This window comes from Hyperolius riggenbachi, chromosome 5 (assembly GCF_040937935.1).
Source record: "Hyperolius riggenbachi isolate aHypRig1 chromosome 5, aHypRig1.pri, whole genome shotgun sequence".
In the NCBI taxonomy this organism is placed as follows: Eukaryota; Metazoa; Chordata; class Amphibia; order Anura; family Hyperoliidae; genus Hyperolius; species Hyperolius riggenbachi.
Genome location: NC_090650.1, coordinates 72,056,130 through 72,078,989, shown reverse-complemented (window position 1 = coordinate 72,078,989; position 22,860 = coordinate 72,056,130). Strand labels below are relative to the sequence as shown.

The following is a 22,860-nucleotide window of genomic DNA, read 5'->3' as shown; positions in this document are numbered from 1 at the left end:
CCCCGGAGGTGGAGGCCAGGGGGTGCAGGCGATCTCCCCAGCGTGGCCAGCGCCGGGAAGAGCCGCCCGCAAACACCTCCCAGGATTAAAAACAGGCACTTACCTCAACGTCCATTGCGTTCTGCTATATGCGCATAACCTGGGCGCGACACATAAGGGGCGGACAGGCGCAAATAGCCTGCTCCAGGGCTCTCACCTCCTGAAACAAGCCACTCACTACCTGCCCTCAGAAGAAAGAAATGCAATGCTAACTATAATCAGAGAAAAAGCATGTGTGCATCAACCAAGTGAACCTGACAAATCTGGCTTTGCAAATTTGGCCTATTGGCTAATCACGAGACATTGCTCATGCAAATAAGCATTTGCTTTCGCATGCCTAAATATGCAGGGTCAAAACCAAAAACCGCAAAACAATCGCCCTGCGGGAATTAGTTCATGCTATACAGCACTATCCAGGGGCGCCACGAGGAGGCTTCCCATTGCCCCCATACAAACGGGGGGCCGCGGGGGTCCCAGGCACTCTCACCGCCTGGAACCCACACAGCGGCACCCCGGAGGTGGAGGCCAGGGGGTGCAGGCGATCTCCCCAGCGTGGCCAGCGCCGGGAAGAGCCGCCCGCACACACCTCCCAGGATTAAAAACAGGCACTTACCTCAACGTCCATTGCGTTCTGGTATATGCGCATAACCTGGGCGCGACACATAAGGGGCGGACAGGCGCAAATAGCCTGCTCCAGGGCTCTCACCTCCTAAAACAAGCCACTCACTACCTGCCCTCAGAAGAAAGAAATGCAATGCTAACTATAATCAGAGAAAAAGCATGTGTGCATCAACCAAGTGAACCTGACAAATCTGGCTTTGCAAATTTGGCCTTTTGGCTAATCACGAGACATTGCTCATGCAAATAAGCATTTGCTTTCGCATGCCTAAATATGCAGGGTCAAAACCAAAAACCGCAAAACAATCGCCCTGCGGGAATTAGTTCATGCTATACAGCACTATCCAGGGGCGCCACGAGGAGGCTTCCCATTGCCCCCATACAACCGGGGGGCCGCGGGGGTCCCAGGCACTCTCACCGCCTGGAACCCACACAGCGGCACCCCGGAGGTGGAGGCCAGGGGGTGCAGGCTATGCGCATACAGCAGAACGCAATGGACGTTGAGGTAAGTGCCTGTTTTTAATCTTGGGAGGTGTGTGCGGGCGGCTCTTCCCGGCGCTGGCCACGCTGGGGAGATCGCTTGCACCCCCCAGCCTCCGCCTCCGGGGTGCCGCTGTGTGGGTTCCAGGCGGTGAGAGTGCCTGGGACCCCCGCGGCCCCCCGGTTGTATGGGGGCAATGGGAAGCCTCCTCGTGGCGCCCCTGGATAGTGCTGTATAGCATGAACTAATTCCCGCAGGGCGATTGTTTTGCGGTTTTTGGTTTTGACCCTGCATATTTAGGCATGCGAAAGCAAATGCTTATTTGCATGAGCAATGTCTCGTGATTAGCCAATAGGCCAAATTTGCAAAGCCAGATTTGTCAGGTTCACTTGGTTGATGCACACATGTTCTTTCTCTGATTGTAGTTAATACTTGACCATACCGACACACCCTGCACAAATCTGTGGCAATCTCTGTATTGAGGAAGCCATGCAGTAATCTTGCATTTATGTATCTGTTGTTTTTCTATTTGCACTATATTGAAGTTTTCTTGTTATGCTGTATTTTTATTGTATTTTCATTGTACTGTATTGTGTTGTACTATATTGTTGTATTGTAACTGTATTACCGCTTATTAGCTCTGTGCCTGCCAAACCCAATCCCGGGCACGCCCCCTGTTGTGCTTGGCGAAATAAAAGATTCTGATTCTGTATGGATTTTCTAGGAGATTAAAAAAAAAGTTTGATTCTTTATGGGTTTTCTAGGAGATTAAAAAAAAAAAAGTCTATGTAAACTGGGCATATAAGCTTCTTCTCTATTATTTTATTATTCTAAAACTGGCATTATTTTATTTAGGGCCCGTTTCCACTATAGCGTTGCGGAATCGCCGGCGAATCACCGCAGGCAAATCGCATACGGGTGCGATTCCGCATGTGTTTTTTGCCGCGATTTCGCATAGGTTAGGGTGATGCGATTTTAACCATGTCACTGCCTGTGTGAATTAACATGGGTACCTATGCGAAATCGCATGCGAATTCGCGGCAAAAAACGCATGGGGAAAACGCATGCGATTTCCCTATTAAATACATTGCGTGCGATTCGCCTGCATTCCACACGCAGGCGAATTCTGAGGGCCCTAGCGTGCAGATTTTTTCTGCACAGAAAAACGTTCAGGAAAACGGACAAGTGGAAACAGTCCCATCCACTTGTACTGGCTATGCGAATTCGTGATAGTGGAAACGGGCCCTTACAGTTAACCTCTGTTTAACAAAGTAAGTTTAGGAACTCACAGCTCTCTTAACTACGCAGCATGAAGATAAATGCTGCCGCATCTTGTACTACTTTGTGCAGCACTGACATGCTCTCTACTTAACATTACAGAAAACTCTCTGAGCTCCCTCTGCTGGCAGACTGTAAAAATAAGGATTGAAAATCTAATTTACTGTATGTATTGTAGACACTGGTGGTAAGGAGGCCTGAAATGAAAGGGATAAGGGGGCTGCTATATGCATTTAGCAAACAAAGGCAGATGCCAATCTGCAGAACAAAGCACTCAATGAGTCATGTAAATTATAAATGTAGAAAATATTTATTAGCCTATTAAAACATATTATAAACAGTGTAAAAAAAAACCCTGAAAAGGCAGTATGAAACACGGTCTAATAATGCACAGCACCCCATGTCCAGCCACTACAAAAGATGAAAAAGAGTAACCATAGATCAAAAACAGGGCCCATATGGTAGTATCAATCCAGTAGACAAAAAACTTTGAATGTACAGAGTCCCATCATGGCCAAGGTAATGATGTCCAATCGCAACATTCACAGGTATATCAATAATTGGAGATATCAGCTTGCAGGTATATATTTGTGTAGGTGATGCTACAGGTCCTTTATGAAGGACGACAAGATTGCTAATTGCTTGGATATAGAGAAGCAGTCTCTTGTGTATTGATGCTTAATTACAGCATCTATGATATAAATACAAGAATCCTAAGCATATCTAGAAAATCCAGCATAATCAGTAAACCAGATGTCCAATCGCAACATCTTCTCAAGATTGATAGATAGATAATGTCTAGGCTGACTTATAATCCAAAAATCTTGGCAAGTGATAAGAAAGTATAAGCACAAAACAGTTAATAGCTACCAAGTCCTTGATACAGGCCTGTACTTATGAGATCTCCCGCCTAAAGCCAGGTTGATGTAGGTACACCGGTATCCAAAAGGAGAGCAGGAAGGCTGGAGTCAATGGGGCCGTGTAGATCGATAAGCCGACCGGTTTCGCCGGGTTGCCTGGCTCTTCAGGGCACAAGAACGTGTGGGGTAGCGGGGATCACAGACGCCATAAATGTATTTATATATGTATATGTATTTCCTTTTAAAGTGAATGCGAAACAGGCAATTAAAAATAAGTTGCTCACCTATGTAGAGGGAAAGCTCTGGATCCCATAGAGCGAGGATGTCCAACTCTATCAAAGTAGAAGCAGTAAAGTGTTGTACTGTGTTAGCCATGAGTAAAAGCAAGAAGTTTTGAATCAGGATGATACCATTTATTGGCTAACTTAGAGATGGATAAACAGTGAGCTTTCGACTTATAAAAAGCCTTCGTCGGACTGGTTCCTGACCAGAACTGAAAAACACAGCTTATATACACTGACATACAGAGGTTTCTCCTCTGTATGTCAGTGTATATAAGCTGTGTTTTTCAGTTCTGGTCAGGAACCAGTCCGACGAAGGCTTTTTATAAGTCGAAAGCTCACTGTTTATCCATCTCTAAGTTAGCCAATAAATGGTATCATCCTGATTCAAAACTTCCAACTCTATCAAATAAAGGGCCAAAATCATAAACATAGTCTAAGTCCTGGGCCAACTTTTTTTTTAATTAAGATTTAACATGTATTAAACAGTCTCAAACTAAGTAACATAACTGTAACAGCCATGGGGGCCTGCTCCTCCCCCTTCAACAAAGTAGTACAGTGGAGCAGTTTAATATTTACCTGCTCCAGCGCTGCTTCGGGTCTCTCCAGTCGCCTCCGCTCTGGTCGTAGATTCCGGGTCATCCCTACCAGGACTACGAGGCATAGGAACTGATTTTTCCCCTCTGCAGTCAACCTCCTGAACTCCACCCACGTTCTTCCACCACCGCCCCTTTTTTAGGTCCACAGACTTGGCCCTGCCACAGTCATTCTGTCTGCCTCGGACTGTAATGTTACTGGCTGCCTCATGTACTCAGTCCTCATAGACTATCATCCTCTTGTATTATCTTGTTAAATGCTTTATCATGTATGTCCCCTGTATATTACTCTATTGTCGTGTCTTGCAGATGCTAAGCTCTGTATGTGCCAAACCCAATTCCAGGCATGATCCTGTCACGCTTGGCAAAATAAATGATTCTGATTCTTCTGATCTTCCTGACAGCCACATGCTCTGTGCTGCTGACTACAAGTGCATGTCACGTGATCGGGAGAAGGAGGTATGGAAGCACAGAGCACGTGACTGCCAGGAACAGAAGAGACAGGACGCATCGCTGGAGAAGGTAAATGTTACACTGGTGCAATATGGGGAGATGGTGTTGAGGTGGGGTTGGAAGGTATGCCGGTGTCCGTGTGCTATCACCAGTTATGTGTTTGTGGGTAAGGGGGGGGGGGGGGTCCGTGAGTTATTGCTGTACCCTGATTCAAATTGACAATCTTTCAGTCAGAAACACTGTCGCCGGAGTGCTCCTCTGAATGGGAAGGCAGTGTGCTCTCTTTCTTTCTAGACATTGGAAGCTGTAGAGGGCCACACAAAATGGCAAGGAGGGCCGCGAGTTTTATTTTCCTCTAAAAGGGAAACTTAAAAAACCTAAAAAACTGTTTTACTCACCTGGGGCTTCTAGCAACGGCCCCCTGCAGTCGACCTGTGCCCGCTCCGGTACTAAACAAGCCTTGGGCCCCACGCCACAACTTCGTTTTGTTTTTGGCAACTGTCGCCAGCAACTGCAGTAGAGATTTTCTGCGAACGAGAACACATGCAACCAGGGCCGTGCAGGCGCAGTGGCCGGCGACAGAGCCAGTCTCAGAAAACGAAACGATGCTGCGACGGCCGAGGCTTGTTTAGTACCGACGCGGGCACAGGTCGACTGCAGGGGGCGGTAGAAGCCCCAGGTACGTAAAACTGTTTTTTCCCCCAGGCTTAAGTTTCCCTTTAAACTCTGGTGAAAATAATGTAATAATGTAATAAAAAGAGTGCTTAATTTTTACAATAATTATGTATCAATGATTTAGTCAGTGTTTGCCCATTGTAAAATCTTTCCTCTCCCTGATTTACATTCTATGTTCCTGGAAGAAGTCGGCACACCATCTGTAAATTTTGGGTGCTTGAGAAAGTGGCACAGGTAATGCCACATCAGATACAATGTTGAAAGGATTGTCAGCACACCACTTTCTATAGCACACACTTTATTGTGCCAGTCTCCACGAGATAGTCCAACAATTGTTTCGGGGGCCGCGCAGGGCCCCCCTTTATCATCGTAACCATATGCCTTGATAAAGGGGGACCCTGCGCGCCCCCTAAACAATTTTTGGACTGTCTTGTGGAGACTGGCACAATAAAGTGTGTGCTATAGAGAGTGGCGTTTATCAAATAGCTGCATAGAGATTGTCCTGAGAATTTTTAAAGCTTTTAAACACGTTTTATCCTGTTGGCGCTTCTGTTCAATTTACAATATGAAGTTCCAGAAAGCCTGTGTGTGGATTCTTCCTTTGGACTGTTGATTTACTCTTGCCTGGGAATCCTGCACCAACATCCACCAACCGTAGGTGTGCGGTTCTTTCAAAAGGATACAACCAAGGACATTCAGGTATAAACTGTCACAGTAAAATCAAATTTACACTACAGAAGATCTAGGTGGGAATACATGAGATTTTAGTTCTATGTGACGTCATCACTATAGATTTAGCTATGCATGTTTAAGCCTGGTAATCTGGTGCAAGCACATCGCTTAGAGAAGTAACTGCTGTTAAGTGTTTTGTATGGACTGGAAACTTGGGAAATGCTTGTGTTTTACATATTTTTAATTCTACCTTCCCAGAAAGGCATCTGGAGACATGGTGCTGATTGTGTGTATGTACAGGATCAGCATTGGAAGGGTTAATTTGTTCTCTGTACCTGCATTTAAAGAGGGCTTGGATGCTTTCCTTGCATTGAAGGGCATTCACGGCTATAAGTACTAGGTAATTCCCGGGAGAGTTGATCCAGGGATTTATCTGACTGCCATCTGGAGTCAGGAAGGGATTTTTCCCTTTTATGGCTAATTGACACAGGCCTTGTAAGGTTTTTCTCCTTCCCCTGGATCAACTGGGATATGCAGGTTCAGGGTGGGTTTTTTTTTCAACCTGGTTGAACTTGATGGATGTCTTTTTTTCAACCAAACTATGTAACTATCTTACTCTTCCTCCTCCTCAGAATTCTGTCTCACCATTCTTCCAACACATCTGTCCACCACCTCTTACAGCACCACACTGTCATTACTGCGCCTGGAGCACAGAGAGCTGGAGGGCTGGATAGGATTGCACATCCAGCCCCTCCATCTAGCTCTCTATGGTCTTAGGAAGCTGATATCAGCATGCTGTCAGGCAAGTTGACAAACAGGTCAGCTGAAGGATGCCAAGCCAGTGGAAGGCAAGAAGAGGAGTTTGCCAAACCGCCATCTCTACAAGCAATGCTTGTTATGGTTTGCCATAATTCACCCAATAGAAGAAAAGTGACACCATAGTTGGCAATTACATCCTTATTTAATACTATGGCTACATACTAGGTCTTTAAAAAAAAGACTCTACTGAGCCCCAAAAAGTCTCCATACTCGACTACTAATGCACTACTGACCTGTAGTGTAGACACCTCAATAGATCTGTTGTTGGTGCCAAGGCCAGGAAATCATACCACTGTAGGGCTGTGAAGGGGTTTAGGTAGGTCGGGGGCTTGTGGTGGGAAGAGGTGTACATAAGCAAGGTGGGGCTTCCAAATCAAGATATCCAGCCAAATACCAGAACTCACTAAAGTTTACTAGTTGTTGTTCTTGGCACCTTAGCTAATGTGCCAAGATTGTATAAAATGTTTTGCTTCCTGAGACCCACCCTTCCAAAACAAAACTTTTATCAACTTTCAGTAGCTACACTTTTGGGCGTCTTTAGGTTGTCCACCTGTTATCTATCCTAGGAGAAGCTTAGTACATCATAAGTGTAAGAAGAACACACCAGTGTGAGAGAGAACATCTTGAGGGCCTTTGTGAGAGGGGAAGGTCAATCCCATTCAGTGTTTACCACAGGTGCTTCACACATACACCGAGAAGTCGGATATTAATCAGCAACGCACTTAACAGTGGTTCAAAAAAAGCTGAACAGAAAACTAGAATGATGGATGAATCTATCCTGAATTCAGCCATTAGATAAAAGCCATGGATAAAGCACTTTATTAGAAAACAAGCATGAACCCTGTGTGCATTGGGTGCACAGTCGCGAGCCTGTCCCGATGACAGTTGAAATAAAGCGCTATTGTACGGTCCTGAGCACATCTCAGCAACGTCTGTTTCATACGATTGTTTACCTGAATTTACCCAGCAAAGGCCAGAATTTTAGGCAGCCCTTTGATTGCTTACAAAGCACTGAATTTGCCACTAATAAATTGTTCCACACCTTTGTCTAAACTGAAGAAGGAAAAAAAAAAAGAGCCAAAGGTCCTACGTTCCCTCACAAGAATCTACACGCCTGCCCAAGGCAAGGTAGCTTTCTCCTTGTAATTCTCAGGATTTGTTTACTTAGACTTTTCTGAGTGACAATGTACATCACTGGCATGTTACCTCTGCCATCTGCGCTACCAAGTCTATCTCCACTCAGATCAAAGCTTGAAAGCTTCTAAAAAGATACACAAACCGCAATGTGACAAATAGCATGCTTTGTTTGACACAGCAAACAAGAAATTACTTTCATCAGCCCACGGAAAGAATCCCATGTTTTTAACGCTAATTGTGTTGTCTGCAGCAAAGAGAGCCGAAGCCTTTCTGCATTCTCAGGGAATGAATACTTTCAGGCACAATGAGGATGTAGAACATAATCTCTGAATGGCAGGAAACAAAGAATGTTATTGGTCAAACCTTTCTCTAAAGCATGTGTGTGTGTGTGTTATATAAATATGTTTCTCTGAGTGAGTGAGTGAGTGAGTGAGTGAGTGAGTGAGTGAGTGAGTGAGTGAGTGAGTGAAAGAAAGAGTGTGAGAATACCTATATCCTTCCCTTATTCCACAATCCCCCCCCACACACACACATACGTTAATGTTTTGTTTTGCTTTGGCAATGCTAAATGTATTTGGTCCGGCCAATAAAGCTTTTTTGGATTTGGATTTGGAGTGTGAGAGAGAGAGAGTGAGAAAGAGTGTGAGAGTGAGAAAGAGTGTGAGAGTGAGAAAGAGAGAGTGAGTGTGAGAAAGAGTGTGAGAGTGAGAAAGAGTGTAAGAGTGAGAAAGAGTGTGAGAGTGAGAAAGAGTGTGAGAGTGAGAAAGAGTGTGAGAGTGAGAAAGAGTGTGAGAGTGAGAAAGAGTGAGAGAGTGTGAGAGTGAGAGAGTGAGAAAGAGTGTGAGTGTGAGTGTGTGTGTGTGTGTCTCAATAAGATGGTCACTGTGTCCTCTGCCTGTGTCAGTGTCTAGTGTGCACATGCGCTGCCACACAAGGTAGTATTTAGCTAACATAGTGCCTAAGGCAAACACTGAAATTGCGCTAACCAGTCACACACCTCCCGATACAATAATCAAGTAGCCAGGTGCCTCACAATAAACAAATTAAATAGCCGGGTGCGTCACGATAAAATAAATAAATAGCCAAGTGCACCCTATATACTGTATAAAATGATTCCTGGCAGATTGGCCTCCTGGCAATGGGCGTGGGAATGTTGAGGAACCCCAACAAAGCTTTGCCGAAGTGTACTACTAGTGTTGCTGTGTATTTTATAAAAATGTTTATAAAGATCGTTCCAAATGTGCTGTGCAACAAAAAATCTTGGTCAGCCAAAGTAAAACCTGGTGCAGCAGATGAAGGACTCAAGATCCTGACTGCTCTTGGTAATCAGAAGATGTTCAATGGCATAATCAGCTCACACTTATCAAGAGGTCTCTAATAAACCAATCGAAAGGCCAGAGAAGTCTTGTCAGAAATGATCTCCATGAGAGACTAGCAGCTAGAAAGCCATACATTCAACATGGAAGTCCAGGCAAGTCATTCATGCATGAAAATACAATTAATGTGCAGAAAAATGGCAGCGGAAACTCTGGACTTGAATCCAAATTTCAAATATTAGTCTGTAACAGGCAGTATTTTTTTACATAAGGTCTGAGACCCCTTTCACACCAGAGCATTTTCATTTTGTTGCGTTACCCGTTTTTACCACAAGGGTAAGGCTAAAGCAATGAAAGTCTTTGGGACACTTCGTACCTGATGCGATGGAAGTATCGCAAGTGACGCAAATGCATCAGAGCATTATAGGTCAACATCTGTGCCTTGGATATTTTAACATTTTTCGCATTGCGGTGCGCATGTGTGGTAGCAAGTTTTTTCAATACACTTGCTTGCAATGCGTATTTCCGCCACAAGAAGTGGCGCTAGAGAGACTCACTTAAGATTTGATTTCTACTACCAAGTTTCTTTTTAGCATTGCAGTGCGATGCAGTGTGAAACCAGCCTGAAGGTATGAGTATCTGTAGATAACAGTAAAGCATGGTTGAGGTCACATACAGTCGGTCCCGGTTGGAATCCCAGCCAGGGCACTATCTGCATGGAGTTTGTATGTTCTTCCTGTGTCTGCATGAGTTTCCTCTGGTCACTCTGTTTTCCATCCACATCCCAAAATCATACAGATACGTTAATTGGCTTCCCCCTAAATTGGCCCTAGACTACGATACATACCCTACACGATACATACATAGATAGACATATGACTTTGGTAGAGATTAGACACAAAATGCTTTCATGCTTGATGAACAATTGTACTGACAGACATCAGGCGTGGCGATGGGGACCAGGGGCGTAGCTTGGGGAGGGGCAGGTTAGGACATGTGCCCCTGGGCCTGGGCGCTGGGTCCCCAAGGGCGCCCAGCTGAGAGGTAGCCCCCCCCACCCGACTCAGCGCAGTGAAGGGGGAGCGGTGGACACAGCGGTGGGGAAGGAGGGACGTCTCCCCACACTTCCCATCTATACAGTTGGCTACCTATTCTGGGGACACCTATAGGCCTGGTTACTTCCACTGGGGACACCTATAGACCTGGCTACCTATTCTGGGGACTACTATAGACCTGGCTACCTATTCTAGGGACATCTATACCCAGGGGCGTAGCATTAGGGGTTGCAGAGGTTGCGACCGCATCGGGCCCTTGGGCCAGAGGGGCCCCTAAAGGGCCCTCCCTCAACAACAATACTGGCTCTCTATTGGTCCTGTAATCATAATAATCACTTCTATATATTCTTTGAATAGTGGTAATCATTAACAAACTGTTCCCCATCCCCTTCTTGCACCTCTGGCACTGTAGATGTCATTGGCAGGTTTTGGTGTGCCATATCAACTGTTATGTATAGAGTGCTTGGGGGTCCCATTGTAAAACTTGCATTGGGGCCCACAGCTTCTTATCTACGCCACTGTCTACACCCCTGGCTACCTATTCTGGGGACATCTATACCCCTGGCTACCTATTCTGGGGACATCTATACACCTGGCTACCTATACTGGGGACATCTACAGTATACCCCTGGCTACCTATTCTGGGGACATCTATACACCTGGCTACCTGTATTGTGGACATCTATACACCTGGCTACCTATTCTGTGGATATGAGATACACCTGGCTACCTATTCTGGGGACATCTATACACCTGGTTACCTATTCTGGGGACACCTATAGACCTGGTTACCTATTCTGGGGACACCTATAGACCTGGTTACCTATTCTGGGGACACCTACAGACCTGGTTACTTCCACCGGGGACACCTATAGACCTGGTTACCTATACTGGAGGCACCCTTTTGGGGGAACTGCTGCCAGATTAACTGTATTTTTGGTGAATCGCTGCTGCCAGATTAAGTGTATTTTGGTGAACAGCTGCCAGATTATATGTAAATTGGGGAAACCGCTGCAGCCAGATTATGTCTATTTTGGGGGAACTACTGCCATATTATCTGTATCTCTGTCAAATTACGTGTATTTTTGGTGAAATGCTGTCAGATTACATGTATTTTGGGGGGAAACACTATGGCAGAGCTCAAACTTCCCTGGCAGACCTTTTACACCACTGCTAAGGTCATATATATTTGGCCCCACCCATTACCACGCCCACATCCTGTTGCTTGGCCACACCCCCTTTCTTGGCACGGCGTGACGCAGGTTCCTCCATAGAGGGTGCATGAATAGTCTTTGTCCGCGGGCGCTGAAAGCCCTAGCTACTCCTCCGATGGGGACTTCAGTAGCACCTACCTTTGCCAACTTGTTTTTGGCCTTCTGGGAGGAGAATTATTTGCAAGACAATGCTGGCAACTTCAATCAGAGACGCTGAAATCCCCTTGACGCATATGTTTGTTAGGCATACTCCATGGCAGGAGGAGAAAGCCACTACCTGTCCTGATGGGGAAGTGCATGCACAAAAATCCAATTGTTACATCACCCAAACAACGTCCAAACCACTACCTGAAGATCACATTGACTAGCTTGGGAAGTGGGATCACGAACCTCCATCTTCATCACAATATGTGCATGATTTTGCAGTAGATAACACACACAGGGGGTGAAAAAAAAATGCTGAAATCTGCAAAAATATCATTGAGTTTCTGTTCCTACTTGTGACGAATTTGAACGCTAAAACGGATCTGTCCAGTATCCGTAATCCGGCTGCTGCGATCCTGCCAGACCAATTGGTCTGTTTCCAGGCAATAGGGAGCCTCAGCAGTTTAATACACATTTGCAGGGGCTCATGTTCGCATTGTGGCGCATCTCCGTGTTGGCGAGACCCGAGCGGTGACCACCACAGATAAAAGTAGAAGATGACAAAAGAAGGCAAAACAAAGTGACAGATGAAGGCAGGTGACAGAAAAGACAGGGATCACACTTGTGTGAATCACATGCATTTTTCCATGATGCGTAACCGCAAGTAATGCTTTCCTATGGGGCCACTGCATTTTCAGGAGCCATCTACGATTCTGTATAGCGTTTAAAAAAAAACAACAACCTTATACTACTTTTTTGCACAATGCATGTGATTCCTCATTAAGCAGGTATTACACGGTTTTCCACCGGCAAGTCTTTGCGTTTTCCGCACACTTCAGTGCTGTCGGCAATAGGAATCGTGAAAAAAACAGCAACAAAGCTGGTATTTTTTTTTTTTCCGCAGGGAGAAAAACATACATTGTAACACTTCACCGCTTATGTCCATAGTTAAGCAATACAAATCATTGCATGCAATTCTCCCAAGCGTTGATTCCTGCCCGAAATTCGCTGGCTACTGTAAACCCCGCCACCACCGACCTGCGTTCGATCGCAGATTTCTAATTATGCAGAAAAAAACTTCTGAGAAATTGTCAGACACAACTGCGATCATTTGCTAAATGTGAACAATGACATTGATTAACATGAGCTGTCAGATTTAGACAAAGTGTGAACTCCCCCTGAGTAAATAAGTCAGGCTCAATTTGCTATGAAGTTTTTTGCATTTACATGTTCAGTCTTTAGAGACTGAGAACAAGGAACTGTCTATTAAGCTGAGGTAAAATCCCCAACTCGCATTTTTGGAGTCTTTGAAGCACAACAATTCATAACCCTTGCACAGCAGCACAGCCAACACAACACACACAGACCATAGCAGGGAGACGCCCGTGCTGGCTGCCATAGAGCATCTTCCAATCACTGCAGGTCCAGGAGTCAGGTGGCCAAGAATGCCGGTCGGTGATTGGAGGTTACCCGAGTTGCTGCTTCCTGTTTAACTTGTGTTGCTCGGTAACCGGATCTGCAGATCCTGCATGGGAAAACAAGGTGAGGTTTTTACACACAATTGTAAATAAATGCTCTTTACAGGTGCACCGTGCATGGTGGGCTTGGGAGGATAGAGATTCATACTGCACCTCTTTTTTTAATGATATGCTTCTACTTTTTCTGCAGAGTGCTGCATTTATCAAAACTGTTTTCATCAGATGTTATTATTAACTAATCGATGCTGTGTTTCACTGCCTTTTGCTTTATAAGACATCCGAGGTGAAAAATAAACTGATGAGAAAAACAATTGTATTCATCCTCCTTCTCCTAAAAAAATGACCTTTTTTTTTAGATATCCCAAAGTTTTATTTTATATTTAAATCTAGTTTTTAAAGAGAACCCGAGGTGGGAATTTATTATGCTAGTTGGGCACAGAGGCTGGTTGTGCACACTAAGGGCCCGTTCACACTTAGAACCGCAGGCGTTTTGCGGGAGTGATTTTCCCGTGATTAGCGCGGAAAAATCACTGGACACTGCGGCGGTTTTGGAGCGATCGCGATTAGCAAGCTATGCACGCTAATCACGATCGCAAATCGCAGAACGCTCGTCGCCGGCAAACCGCTGCATGCAGCGCGGTTGCAGTTATCGCTAACCGCAACCGCGGCAGTGAGAACACTGCCACTCGCTACATTGTGTAGCGGTTCTTGCAGAACCGCTAGCGGTTTGCCGTGAGCGGGAATCGTGCGATTCCCGCTCAGGTGTGAACGGGCCCTTACACCAGCCTCTGTTGCCCCATGGTGTGCCTCAAAGACCCCCCTGCGCGCCGCTATACCCCCGCAGTGCTGGCGACAATGTTTACCTAAGCGCTGTCTGTCAGCGCCGCTCCCCCGCCTCATCCTTATCGGCGCTACCCGCCTGTGTCCCTTCCCTCCCGCTGATTGGAGGGAAGTGACGCGGATGGGTAGCGCCGATGCGGAGGAGGCGGGGGAGCGGCGCTGACAAACAGCGCTTAGATAAACATTGTGCTGGCGACACCCTGCGTGTCGCCAGCACTGCGGGGGTATAGCGGCGCGCAGGGGGGTCTTTGAGGCACACCATGGGGCAACAGAGGCTGGTGTTAGTGTGCACAACCAGCCTCTGTGCCCCATTAGCATAATAAATTCCCACCTCGGGTTCTCTTTAACTTTTTACTGTTTCATTGTCTCTGCTCAATTACACCTTCACTGAAGTATGTCAGAGCTCAAATTTATGAATTATTGAACCTTTTTATCTCTTTCCTGCTCTCAGAAGCCATTTACTGACAGGAAAGTGTTTTATGACTGTAATTACTCATCGGTAAGAGTTATGCTATAGTCTGACCCAGTCCCACAGAACAGACAGAACCAGACAGAAACTGCCACTTGCCTACTTGATGTTTTTCAGAGTTTTTCAGGCAGAGAAAGAAAAATAAGAACACAGCCTAGTTATTTGTGTGCTTGGCACTGTACATACACGTCTGTCTCATTATGTCACATGTCACCTCGGTTGTCCTTTATGCAAAGTCAAGTACACAAATGAGAAATTCCAGCTTATAGCAAAATCGCAGTAGCCACAAAGTTCTACCTTTTGAAAATGTCAGTAAATGTCTTGGCAGCCATGCCTAAAGCTGCGTACCCACCTGGCGATTTTCCCGACGACCGGCGATTTTTAAATAACGTCGCAAGGTGGGTACAGGCGCACAATTGCAAACGTCGCCTAGTGTCGCGCCAATGGCGACGGACTGACATGGCGGATTGGATCTTTGAGATCCCTGACGACACAGCGCAAAGTACCACAATCGCGGAGGTATTGCTCGCACCACTGTGTACGTCACGTGACCTCGCACTTTAACCCGCCGACAGGAGGAGGCGTTGCTAGCGACCGTCGCTAAGGTGACGTCGCTGGACCAATTGAGCAGTGAGTATGCAGCTGAAGGCCTTGTTCACAATGACAGACACACATGGCCGTGCGATCAGAACGCAACGAGCCTAATCGCACTGCCATCTGTGCTTCCATGCATTGCGTGGCTGATCCCATTCACTGCAGTGAATGGTTCAGTGGCATGTTTTGCCCCCAAAAAATGCGTGCAGCAGTGCCATAGCGCATCGCACTGCTACGCACCACATGGTAGTGTGAACATCAGACAGTGCAGTCTATGCACTTCTGATGTCCGTGCGTGTAAGCTTCTATGCGTGTTGACGAAATACGGTCGGCAACGTGTGTAACGTGAACGAGGCTTAATGTAGTAGCTATGCCATTATAAAAGCCTCCCCCTGTTGGATAGGGCGCTGTGCACAATCCACTGCTCCTGGGGCTGCACATATAATGCTTTTGTATAGCACTGTTACTGCTTCTTATATTTTCTGTGTTTATCAGCATAAAGATTGCATTACCTACAGTATAAAGTGTACCTGAAGGGGAAAAAAGAGCCTAGTTTGGGACATAAAATAAATAGATGTAATAAAAGAACGCCTGAAAATTTGGGAAAGCCGATAGTAGATATCAGTAAATTTACTGATATTCTATTCTGATATTCTACTATTAAAGACTACGGTAAGGAAGGATGGTAAAATATTGGTATTAAATACTGATATTTTACTATAACTAAACCTAACCCTACTCTCATACAGAACCCCCCCCTCCCCCCCATGGCTAACCTAACCATCACCCCCACACAGACACACCCTAACCCTAAGCTTAGGAGTGTGGCAGGGGTGTGAAGTGTCCCTCTTTCTGATCTCAAAAAGTTGGGAGGTATCTATTTCTCCCATGGTTAGCGGACTAGCTACACTTTTGTTTATTTTGTGTATGCTGATCTCATGTGCCCTGCAGCCCCGGCAGCACCATTTTGTTTTCATTCCCAACAACTAACCCTAACATACTTCCCATTGTTAACCCCTTGAAGACACCTAACACTAACCTCCCCCTCCATATTTAACCCCCTCTTATGCCTAACCACAACCTCCTAACCCATACATGTCAAACTTTGTCAAAACTGACCCACAGAGCCAACAAATTTTGCCTGCAAGTGGTTTCCCCACTTTGTATTATGTTTGGCACACTCTAGACCACCGGGTAAGCTATTGGGGATGAAGCCCTAGATTACCAGTGAATCCATATGGGGTAGAAAGGGGGAAAGCACTAGACACCAGACAACTGTATAGGGTTGGGAGGGGTTGTCACTAGACACCAGGGAACTGTTAAGGGGTGACCACTAGACAGCAAAGACCTTTTTAGGGGCTGAAGGGGGAAGCTAGACACCAGGGAACTGTATAGTGGAGGGAGAGGGTCTTTAAACACCAGGGAGCTGTATAGAGAAGGGAGGAAGGACCACTAGATACTAGGGAAATGTATAGGGGAGGGAGGAGGCATTAGACACCAGGGAACTGTATGTACGTACTGTATAGGAAAGGGAGGAGGGCCACTAGACACCAGGGGACTGTATAGGGGAGGGAGGGGACCACCAGACAGCAGGGTAATGTATGGGGGGGGCAGTACACAACAGGGAACTTTTACAAGAGAGGGAGGTAGCCATTAAACATTGACGTTGGCCCACGACTTGGTCCCGGTATTCAATTTTGGCCCGCTTTGTATATGAGTTTGACACCCCTGTTCTAACCCTAACTGATACTTTGACAGCTAGCGTTTGATTATACAGTATGATGGTTGAAAGCCACCACTTAAGTCGTCCACTCTTGGTCCCAAACTCATGGAGGGTCTGCAGTGGCTATGTTATAGCCAAGTACTAGTGACAGAAGGAAGTGCCCTGCACAGGACCGTGTTTACAATAAGGCACTAAAGGCCCATGCCTACAGGTGTCTGATAATGGAAAGGTGGCTCACTCCCCTCCCCTAGCGCCTCCCTCCCTCCTTTCCTATGCAGAGTCCGATCTGAGCATAAATAAGTGGTTACTCACTCAGCTCTTTGCTTTCCATTCACAAGATTTCCCTTCAGTCAGGGGCACCACTAACTACTGCATACCGAGGGTACTTCTGGATACTTAATGCTAAGGGCCACCTGCTAAGGTAGCTACCTACTGTATGACGGGTAAGGGAGAAGCGACAGCTAAGACAGTCAGAACACTTGTGGTGCGTTTTGGTGGGGGTTTGTAGGTTCATGAAGGGCGAAGTCTGAGGTGCCAGGACATTTGTGCTCCTGTGATGAAAATCCGGGCCTGGCCCTACAGGGACCCGCTTCACCCTCAGTGGCTATGTTATAGCGAAGTACTGGTGACAGAATGTAGTGCCCTCGACCTGCCTCAACCTCAAGTGGGGTGACTGGAAGGTGTACACAAATCATCTTGCAACTGTCTGTCAGATTACACTCTAAGGCCTCTTTCACAGTGCGACGTTAAAGTCGCCCGTTAAAACAACATTTAACGCAGAATAACTCACTGCAATGAAAAATCAATGCCCTGTTTACAGTGCGCACGTTGCGTTGGTGTCTAACGCTGCATGTGAAGTGAAAGTGCTGCATGCTGTGCATTATACACGTTATTAGCTGCGTTAGACTGTTTGCACATGCTCAGTAATGACTTGGAAGCATAGTTTTCATTACCTGTATGGTCTACTGTATGCGACGATAACAGGGCATTAAGTTGCGATGCGACTTTTTTGGGGCGTTGCATTGTAATTTGTGTTGCGACTTAACGTTGCATTAAAACGCAACATCCTACTGTGAAAGGGGCCTTAAACAGTCACAGAAACTTAGTGAACAGCAGCTACAAAGTGTAGTTAGGCCTCCATTGTCCTGGATGGAAGAAAGCTCTGCTGCTTTTAGATATTGGGGTCATCACAGAGGGGCTAAGCAACCGCAGGTATAGGAACCTGTACCATCAGGACTCTAATCCTTTCAAATATAAATTCAAGTCATCAGTGAATGCAATTCAGATCAGATAATGTGGAAGGAAAGATTGGGCACATGGCCAGCAAAGCGAATACTGCAGTGCTCATTCCACACTAATTGTCACATCTCTCAACTCATTAGTAATGTGGAGTCTGAGTGCAGAATGTGTATTGGCCACAGTGAAATATTAAAGGGGCGGTCAATAAAACATAAAGATATGACACAGTCCAGACTGTGGGGACGTCCGGCAGCCCGCCTGGATGCAGCCTTCCTCACCTCCAGATCACTAATGTCTTTACCTTCTCCTACCCCCTCCTCTCCAGCCACCAGTGGGCCTAATCAATGTACCTATGTATGTGCTCTGGGGTAGGTCAGAGGAGGTGAAGGCAAGTCCTCAGGTTAGAGGGGTGTTCCTCCCACCTGCTCATTCAATACCCAGAATCCAACAGCATAACACTGAACTTCTGCGCAGCAGTTTTTAGACAGCTGCGCAAACTAGTAAAAAGTAGTACATGGTTGAGGTAGGGAACACACTAAGCAGAAACGCTAGCGTTGCGTAAAAAGCAGTGTTATCGTGTATAATGTGTATGCGTTTTTAAAATGCTGGTTTTGTTGCATATTTTCAAAAACTCATAAAACGCACTTAATGAAAGTCAATGGTGACGTAATGTATTGCGTTTTATATGCATTTTTGTAAAAAAAAAATAGGTTTTCTGATGTATTTCTGCTTCCTGTTGATGTCCTTGTGATTTGCATAAAACACATATTAAAAGCACATAAAAAACACATACAAAGAGCACGAAAAATGCATGTGCAGGAAGAAAACGGAAACGCCCAGAAGATGCATGTAAAACGCAATAAAAACACACAAGACAAAAAACGCGAGCTTTCACGCACTGCCCAGTGTGCGCCCAGCGTTACCAAGCTTCTCATTTTCAAATAAGTTGGTTGAAAAAGTAATATTCTTCCACTTTTGTGACATAATCTACATGCCTAAAGGGAAACTTTAACGTAAAATTGAATTTGGCCCTAATCCGTAGCCGAAGCCCCCTTTCCCATGACAAATCTTTAGCTTTTCTCTAATAGTTCATCAGGGGTGTCTGTGCGGCTGATATTGAGGTGAAACCCCTCCCACAGTGTGATGTCATTGCCATGGCTGTGCCAGTTTTCAGTCTGTGAAACTCATTGCATTGAGGAAGATAACGGCTGTTGCCAACTGCCAAGCAAGCATTAAGGGCCCGTTTCCACTTGTGCAGTGCGGAATCGCCGCCGATTCCCCGCTGACGAAATCGCATGCAGGTGCGATTCCGCATGCGTAATTTACCACGATTTCGCATAGGTTAGTATTTATGCGATTTTAACTATGTCACTGCCTGTGTGATTTAACATTAGTTTCTATGCGAAATCGTGGTAAAATACGCATGCTAAAACCGCATGCGATTTCCCTATTAAATACATTAGCAGCAATTCGCATAGCGGTGTGCGGGGAGCGAATTCTGAGGGCTCTTCCATGCAGATTTCTCCCGCACAGAAAAACGCTCAGGATTACTGACAAGTGGAAACAGGGCCATCCGGACAACGCATGCGGATTCGCGATAGTGGAAACGGGCCCTTAATCTCTCTGTGCATAAATTCACCGGTTGAAACACCTGAAGTCACTCACTCCCATCCACACATTAGGGATTTTGCATAGCACAGAATCATGTGACAGCCAGCCTCAGTCCGTCCTTTTCGGAAGCACTGAAGTTGGCTAATTACCTTCAATACAGCTTCCTGAATAGCATTGACGGTACTTATCCGTTAGCTGGGCGCATCCGGCAGGTGGCGACAAAACTCCACCAGAGTTACATCTTTCCCTACTATCCATGTCGGCCTGGAGGGGGAATAGTAATTAGCGCCACCTGCCGGATGCGCCCGGCTAACGGATAAGTACCGCATTGACAATGTATTATTTTCATAAGCTGCCTGAAATCTCTTTTTTAATTAGAGATCCCAGATGTTCTCACTAATGCCCTAATTGCTAGACTGCGTGGCTGGGCCTTCATAGATTTATGCTAAAATCTAATCTAATCTACTAGTGTGCAGTATGGAAAGAACCGATTGCTAACTGCTTGGAAGGGATCAGTCAGCTGTCCGTATCAGTTCATTACCAACTTGTGTAAGCATATCTTAAAATAAACTTGAGAGGGATATGGTGGCTGCCATAGTTATTGCAAATCGACGTTTCTGACAAAAATCTGACAAGATTAGCAGCATGCTTGTTTCAGGTGCTCCCGCCGGGAGCTCTATGCAGAGTATTGCTCGCAGCGGGAGCTGTTACTCACCTCCCGGGGGATCCAGACGTCGGTAGCCGTTCTCCTTCCTGTCCTCCGAGGCTCTGAATCACTCTGGTGAGATTGCCAGTAATTGATCTTTCTGAAGAGTTATAGCGCCACCCGGAGGACGGAGGTAAAATTGCAGCACTGGAGCCCAGGGAGGTGAGTGAGAGAAGGGGCATGCTGACGGCATGGTTTTTTCCCTGATTTTAAGGTATGAAACGTATTAAAAAGACCATATAATTAAGAAATAATCATACCGCCATGGGGATTAAAAGGCAATAACTATGGTAGCCCCATGTGCTTTTGACTTCAGTTTCCCTTGAAGTCTCTAATTGGCTGGTCTTAATCATGTGATCTTATATAACACCGGCTTCCAGTGTAACCTAAAACAGAAAGCAGAGCCTATATTTGTGACCAGCCAATCAGAGCCTTACAAACTGATAACAAGACATAAGTAAACAGAAGATACTGCATATTTCGCACAGAAAAGTAAGTATGCAGAAGAACTAGATCATATATAGGCGGACCTGATCTCAGAACTTTCTCTCTGCTCTAAAAGATAGGCAACAGCATAATAACCTTTAAAGCTAAAAAATGTATTTGCTACAGCTGACACAAATCCTGCAATAAATCTGCAGTGTGTCTACTTCCTGCTTTCATGGAAGCAGACATATTAACATCCCGTGTTTACAAATTAGCTGCTCTGCCATGGCAGAGGAGATTCCAGAGCTGACACAGCTGTGAGATCAAATTGCAGTTGCGATTAGTCACAGATGAGGGGAGATTAGTCAGGCTAAACTCTCTAAATACATACAGGTTGCATTGCTCTCTGTTTTCCTTCTGTCCTGTGCAAGAGTTCAGATCCACTTTAGTGACCCGATAAGTTGTGCTATAATGGGACACTCCACACAAGTGGGATCATGTTTCCAAGCAGAGAACTCCATTGACCAGACTTCCCAGACTTTGGCCAGGGTTTGTTGACTAACATATTATTGATACTGAGCCTATGATTAGCTCTTTAGATTTTATGGCATGGGAAATGTAGTTTTAATGATTAACAAAGTGAGTTTACTTTGGGTAATATTGTTCTTTTCCCTGCAGGCTCCCATGATCTAGCTGGCACATGGAATGGCTCATCCTTTAAGTTCAAGGCCTAACAGAGCATCTGTTTCTGTTACAAGTGTAACAAAACCTTCAAAGGTATGTCTTCCATAAAATCACTCCCACACATGTAAATATTCATTTACTATGATGACACTATGCAACACTCCATGGCTGCTATTCTTTTACGAGGGTAAAGAGTTACTCCGCTTTGTTCCCACATCCCACCCCTCCTTTTGGAGATAACAGTGAATATAATAGCCTTTTTTAACAACATTCTGTGTTGTTTTTCTACTGTTATAGAGTTCCTTTTTTCCTTTAAAGGGAACCTAAACTGAGAAGGATATGGATTTTCCCTTTTAAAATAATACCATACCAGTTGCCCGACTCTCCTGCTGATCCTGTGTCTGTAATACTTTCAGCCACAGCCCCTCAACAAGCATGCATATCAGGTGCTTTGACTGAAATCACACTGGATTAGCTGCATGCTTGTTTCAGGTGTGATTCAGCCACCACTGCAGCCACAGAGGTCAGGAGGACTGCCAGGCAACTGGTATTGTTTTAATGGAAACATCCATATCCCCCTCAGTTTAGGTTCCCTTTAAAGCAGGGGTCTCAAACTCGCGGCCCGCAGGCCATTTGCGGCCCTCGATACAATATTTTGTGGCCCGCGCCGGCAAAAGCTTCCTTATAGTTCGCCTCCCAAGTAATCCGCCGTGTCCCCGACGCAAAACGGGGGCTGCAGAGCCCCCAAATCGCCCGGGGGGCAATCCGCCAGCATTTCCTGGAAGAGGCAGAGCTTTCAGCTTCAGCTCTGCCCCTCCTGGCGTCAATCGCGGCACATCGCCGCCTCTGCCCGCCCCTCTCACTCTTCCTTCAAAGAGAGGGGCGGGGAGAGGCTGCGATGTGCCTAGATTGACGTCAGGAGGGGCGTGAGCTGCTGATTGACTTTTTTTGTGAAATCCCTTATGCGGCCCAGCCTCATCCTGACTTTGCCTCCTGCGGCCCCCAGGTAAATTGTGTTTGATACCCCTGCTTTAAAGGGACCTTGAGCAATGGCTTAAAATAAAAATCTGGAATTACCTGGGGCTTCCTCCTGCCCCCCGTAGCCCGCGAGGTCCTCCGGCATCCTCTTGGTCCCATCCGTGGTCCAGCTGGCAGCTCCAGTAATCCAGCAACTTCAGTTGAAGTGGCACATGCGTGCCCCCGTACCGTCATCACACCGGTCGCCGTAAGGGTCCTGTGCCTGCGTGGTTCTCTAAAGACTGAACCATGCATGGGAAGGAAGCTTACGGCGCCAAGCGTGACGCACACATGACCTCAGTCGCCGGATTACCAGAACCACCAGTGGGACCACGGATGGGAACAAGAGGATGCTGGGGGACCTCGCAGGCTACGGGGGGTTGGAGAAAGCCCCAAGTAATTCCAGATTTTCATTTTAGGCCACTGCTCAGGGTC

General features: G+C 46.0%; 1 protein-coding gene and 1 long non-coding RNA gene across 3 annotated transcripts in view; one reads left to right on the top strand and one right to left on the bottom strand.

The window, feature by feature from the left end:
- LOC137519637 (uncharacterized) overlaps window positions 1-13,124 on the bottom strand; it is a 32,665-nt gene extending 19,541 nt beyond the window's left edge. The window contains exon 1 of the long non-coding RNA XR_011021056.1: window positions 13,006-13,124. This is a non-coding gene — a long non-coding RNA (uncharacterized lncRNA). The remainder of the gene's footprint in view (window positions 1-13,005) is intronic.
- Window positions 13,094-22,860, top strand: part of RNF32 (ring finger protein 32) — a 68,346-nt gene continuing 58,579 nt past the window's right edge. For both annotated transcript variants that reach the window (XM_068238609.1, XM_068238610.1), the window contains exons 1-2: window positions 13,094-13,180; window positions 21,403-21,501. In XM_068238609.1, the coding sequence (XP_068094710.1) occupies window positions 21,430-21,501 (72 nt within the window). In that variant the 5' untranslated portion in view covers window positions 13,094-13,180; window positions 21,403-21,429. The remainder of the gene's footprint in view (window positions 13,181-21,402; window positions 21,502-22,860) is intronic.